Below are 5,356 nucleotides of genomic sequence, written 5' to 3'. Positions count from 1 at the left end.
AATAAAAACAAAAGAGAAACAAAAAAGAATACCCCCACCCACCCAGCGGGGCCTGGCCAGGGGCCTAGATATGTCACCCCCCCCCCCCACCCCAGCAGGGCTTGACGGGGGACCTGAGGCTGCACCCCCTGCCCGGAGGGGCTTGACAGGGGTGGGGCTGACCGGGTCTGGGACTCGCACGATTTCGAGGCACGCGCGGGTGGGCAGGGACTTGACTCTGGGTCCTGCGGCGCACCCCAGACTCTGACAGGAGGGAGATTTTCATATACATTTTACTAATTTTCTTTCATCTCTGACACTTCTATTATAGAAAAAGAGCAAATAGCAATATTAAAATATTTCCTCTAATTAATTCCCTTTTAATGTGCACAAATTTCGTGCTCCAGGCCACTCATAATATATATAAATTAGTGATCTTAGTGTAAAAGTCCACGAATTTCATGCACTGGGGGTGGGTCCCTCAGCCCGGCCTGCGCCCTCTCACAGTCTGGGACCCCTCGGGAATGTCTGTCCAAGCCGGCAGTCAGACATCCCTCTTGCAGTCCAGGACCCCTCGCTCCTTACTGCCCGCCTCCTTGCTGCTCCTTACCGCTTGGCTCATTGCTCCTTAGCACTGCCGCAGAAGCGGTAGAGGCTCCCGCCACCGTAGCTGCGCTTACCAACCATGAGCCTGGCTTCTGCGTGGGCAGTGCTCCCCCTGTGGGAGCACACTGACCACCAGGGGGCACCTCCTGCGTTGAGCATCTGCCCCCTGGCAGTCAGTGCATGTCATAGCAACTGGTCGTTCTGCCATTCGGTCAATCTGCATATTAGACTTTTATTATATCAGATATACAGTCTCCCAAAAATACATTTCTTAATAGAATTGAAATTAAATATTTTTATCATGGTTGATATGCAAATACCATAATTTTCATATACCAGTCTTCCTGATTTTCTGGCATCCTCATGAAAATGACTGGGAAGTAGCAGCCAGAAATCTCTCTAACACTCACACACTCTACTACTGCATCATCAGGTTTCTGGTTGGCCTTGCATGTGACCGTGCTATTTCATCATTTTGGAGAATGAAATGCAAAAGAAAACATGATTCACAGATTGTTACTAAGTTTGTGTGCTGGTTATTTATGATTTGGGTATTATTTAATTTGTGTAGAATTTTTCTGGCTCAAGATACCAGTCCTCTTTCTGCTGTTAAACTCAGTGTTGATCAGTCTTTCTGCATTCTGTCCAAGCTGGATCCTCCAGATAGCCACTGCCTCTTCCTCAAGGGAGCAACGGTGGCTTTCCTTAACGACGAAGTTTGGAATTTGTCAAATGTACAACAAGGGAAATATCTTTATATCCTTTTTTTCTACTGACTTGAGTTTCTGGCTTGACATTTACCTTGCATTATCATAATTAAGTTCTTTAATAATGGTAATAATAAATAATAGCTAACTTTCATTGATCATGCCAAACAATGTTCCACAGGCTGTGTAGGTATTAATTTACTTAAATATTGAAACCACCCTCTGAGGTGTAATAGTATTATCATTCCTAGTTCACAGGTGAAGGAACTGAATTGTAGAAAAGTTAATTAATACAAGCCCAGGGATTCAGCTAGCAAGCGGCCGGACCGGAATCGTACCCAGGCAGTCTCGCGTGTTTCTGAATGGGAGATGAGCCGTAGTTCCATGGAACAGTTTGTTTTGGTTTGGCCCTGGCATTATGGAAATTCCACATCACCTTGAGAGCTGGCATTCTTACACCTACGGTGGTTCCACTGTGCAGAACGTTTCAGAACACATATCTCAGTTAAAGAGTTTGTGGGGTGTTTTTAAGATTACCAATGCTAGGAAATCTTCATCAACTGAGGATGTTTGATTTTTTTAAATGGAAGTTACTCGGAGACAAATCTGGTAAAGGAAGCCAAATCATTCTAGTTTGAGTAAAAGTAATGAAAAGTTTTCATGAGAATCTGAAAGCTGTTCCAAAAGAAAGGTCCAGACCTCTTTAGAGCAAGGTGAGCTTACAGACAAACCCCTTACTTCTCAGATGGCTGTCCTAAAGGCAGCTGCACTTGGTAAAATTTTTAAGAAATTGGGTAAAAAATAAGTTCTCGTAACTTAATAGTGTCCTTGTGCGTGAAGAAAGAGCCCCTGCTGGCCTCCACCGGCTCTGCCGTGGCGTTGGGAGTGTAGTTCCATGAGTGATGTGTGCGAAGGGCAGCCCCCCAGCCCAGTGATGGCGAACCTTCTGAGCTCGGCGCGTCAGCATTTTGGAAAACCCTAACTTAACTCTGGTGCCGTGTCACATATAGAAATTTTTTGATCTTTGCAACCATAGTAAAACAAAGACTTATATTTTTGATATTTATTTTATATATTTAAATGCCATTTAACAAAGAAAAATCAACCAAAAAAATGAATTCGCGTGTCACCTCTGGCACACGTGTCATAGGTTCGCCCTCACTGGTCTAGGAGCAAGTCCGAGGGTGCAGAGCCTTCAGTTAGGGTTTCCTTAGTGTGTGCGCAGTTGAGTTTTAAAGAGCACATTTCAAAACCAGAAAAGCCCCTTAATGTAGCGAGTGAATGAGATTAAACTATTTCTGATTCAATATTTTCCTATTAAATTTAGAAAATAAACTAAATCTTTAACTTTCTAGAAGAATTTTGTTTGAATTTCAATTTAAAGCAACTTAAATGTCCAATGACATTATAGTAATCAAGAATACCATTACATATTAACAACAGAGGAACAACATGTATTAAAAGCAATAGCATATTTTGAATTTTACATGTCATAATACAGGATGGCTGCTTAGTCTGTTAATTCTCTCAGCTGCCTGCCCTTCCCCTCCAACATGATTTTAACCTATTTAACAAACCCATGGACCATGTTGACACATAACACGTTTAAATGAAATGATGTTAAATTTTCAAAAATCAAAAATACACGACCCCAATACTCTCTCTTATGCATACTGTTGGCAATTTCATGAACAGATGTAGAAAGAGAATTTATAGTATAAATAAGTAAATCCATATTCTTTAGGTCCTTTAAAAAAATCTTTAAAATGTCTTATGTTCATATTTTTTAATTTACATTTTCTCAAGTCCTGAATCAGACTTTAGTCTCACTTATGCAAGCCTCTCCCAGGTGCTGCTGCCTGTGATTTAACATAGAGCTCTCCTTCCAATTATGATCATAAATAGTTCTCCAGTGCTAGCAATTCCATAGACTCTCAATTCTAGTATTCGAATTTCAATTAAATGACTAGATTCCTTAAAATGTTAGTTTTCTGACTCTCTTAGTTGCGTATGTCACACAAACAGTTTATTAACTTTCGTGCACACAAATTTGGAGTCTATAGCCATTTTGTAAATAAATGTGCACCCACAGTAAGTGGTGTTTTTAATAAAGTCACATAAGTGGTGCTAAAGTGAAACCCTGACACCATTCCATTACCGTCTCTTTGGAAAACACCTAGTCATTCCTTAGGACAGGCAGTGGGCTTGCTTCTGTCAGCACTTGTTTTTAGGAGTTTAGGCTCTATTACGTTACCACCGCTCTCATATTTCCCATCCCCCCCCTTTTTTTAGAGAAATTTGACAGCTTACAGAATTTCTGTAACAATTTCTTAATTTTGAGAGTACGAAAATTAAAAAAAAAAAAGTGAACTGCCTAGCATCTTCGGCTGATTGAATGCTTTTCTTTAAACTTCTGTCTTTCACATTGCCACCTTAACTATTCTGCCAGCTACGTGTCTTAAAAGATGTGATGGAGAAGTTAGCAACTGGTGTTTTTAGGTACGCTGAATTACCAATCATTGTTGTTCTTTATTTTTCTGTTCTCAAGGGGATAAGGCTGGCATTTTTGTTTCAGCTTTCACAGCACACCTATTGCCTCCATATTTTAGTATTTTGTTTAAATAGCTGCTCCTTAACATTTCTCTAACATTTTTTTTATTGATTTCAGAGAGGAAGGGAGAGGGAAAGAGAGATAGAAACATCAATGATGAGAAAGAATCATTGATCTGCTGCCTCCCGAACGCCCCCCACTGGGGATGAGCCCGCAACCGGGCACGTGCCTTGACTGGAATCGAACCTGGGACCCTTCAGTCCGCAGGCCCACGCTCTGTCCACTGAGCCAAGCCCGCAAGGGCGTTAGCATTTCTCCGGGTGACACACCAGGAAGTGTCCCTGAGTTTCCCTCACTCCGTTCCGCACCCACCTCATCGCCCCTCCCAAAGCAACCTGAAATACAGCTTGAGAAGAGGGAAAAGTTAAAGTTTTTTATCTATTTATCAAAAAGAGGGAGCTGATTTCCGCTTTAAAATGCAACCACTTGTGTCCGGCTGGAAGCTGGCCGTCATCCTGGGCACCCGAGGCCGCGGGCCCCCCCCCCCCCCAGCACGTGCCCAGGATCAGGGCGAGACACCTCCCGGGGCTGCAGGAGGCAGCCACCCGCTCCTCGCTCACATCAGTGTTTCTAAGTCAATAAAAACATATTTTAAAAAAATTAACGACTTTTGATGGTGGACACACTAGTGGACAAGTTCGCATTAAAGTGATGGGATGGCATAAGCAGGTCTCCGCGCCCCGCCTGGGTCCGCTGGTCTGATCATCTCTCTTCCGCAGGCCTCGTCTGGATGAGCCTATCCCGCCTTATGAGGCCAAAGTCTCCATGGAAGGGGTCCAGAAAAATCAAGGAAGAAAAAAGCAAGTTGTTCAGTTTTAATTTTGTTATCTCCCAGATCTCAGTTGAATGAACCCATTCCAGTATTTGAAGCCAGAGTTTCCTTGGAAATTGTTCAGAAAAGTCAAGGAAGATAAAAGCAAGTTGTTCCATTGTTAAGCATGCTTTCCTGCTATCTGAGACGAGATGGTGATTTATTTCAAATACCTGAAACGTATTTGAAAAGTTAATGTACAAACAGCCGAGACCAGTCTGTAATTAACACCTGAAGGGAATATTCTGGAAGTCGTCTCAGTGCCTGTGTTTATATAGCTGCCTCCGAGATAACCTTCTTTCCAGGAAGAACACGAGTTTCGGCAAAAGCCACGCTGCCTCCTGATAGGCCGTCAGCGCTGCCTGTCAGCGCGCCGGCCCCGCCCACACCGTCCTGGCGGCGGACCGAGGCGCGTCCTTCACCCTCTAGTCTAGAGTCTCCGCCGCCTCCGAGGACCCGGCCCTCAGGCCCCGGGCGCCCACGGCGCGGGGAGCCAGGGCGGGCTGGGCCCCGTCGGCCGGTCGGTCGGTCTGCGGGAGGGGCACCCAGGCCCTCTCGCCGACTGCGGTCCCCTCCGCCCCCCGCCTAGCGTTTCCTCCTCCCCGGGCGGCGGCCGGGCTCGTCACTCCCCGCCGTCCACAG

At 44.7% G+C, this 5,356-nt stretch overlaps 1 protein-coding gene across 7 annotated transcripts in view; it reads left to right on the top strand.

Moving 5' to 3' along the window:
- The window catches only part of CRYZL1 (crystallin zeta like 1), a 36,695-nt gene extending 31,730 nt beyond the window's left edge, over window positions 1-4,965 (top strand). For 4 of the 7 annotated variants that reach the window (XM_023745599.1, XM_023745598.1, XM_023745597.1 and 1 more), the window contains 3 exons: window positions 1,236-1,341; window positions 3,746-3,788; window positions 4,621-4,965. In XM_023745599.1, coding sequence (XP_023601367.1) covers window positions 1,236-1,341; window positions 3,746-3,788; window positions 4,621-4,753 — 282 coding nt within the window. In that variant the 3' untranslated portion in view covers window positions 4,754-4,965. Of the gene's footprint in view, window positions 1-1,235; window positions 1,342-3,741; window positions 3,792-4,620 lie in introns of all 7 variants that reach the window. The other 3 variants (XM_006104273.3, XM_023745600.1, XM_023745603.1) reach the window with 3 other exon arrangements.
- Window positions 4,966-5,356: the final 391 nt, after the last annotated feature.

This window comes from Myotis lucifugus, unplaced genomic scaffold, assembly GCF_000147115.1.
Source record: "Myotis lucifugus unplaced genomic scaffold, Myoluc2.0 scaffold_557, whole genome shotgun sequence".
NCBI lineage: Eukaryota > Metazoa > Chordata > Mammalia > Chiroptera > Vespertilionidae > Myotis > Myotis lucifugus.
The sequence above is the reverse complement of the archived record's forward strand: the minus strand, read 5'-3'. Positions and strand labels throughout refer to the sequence as shown.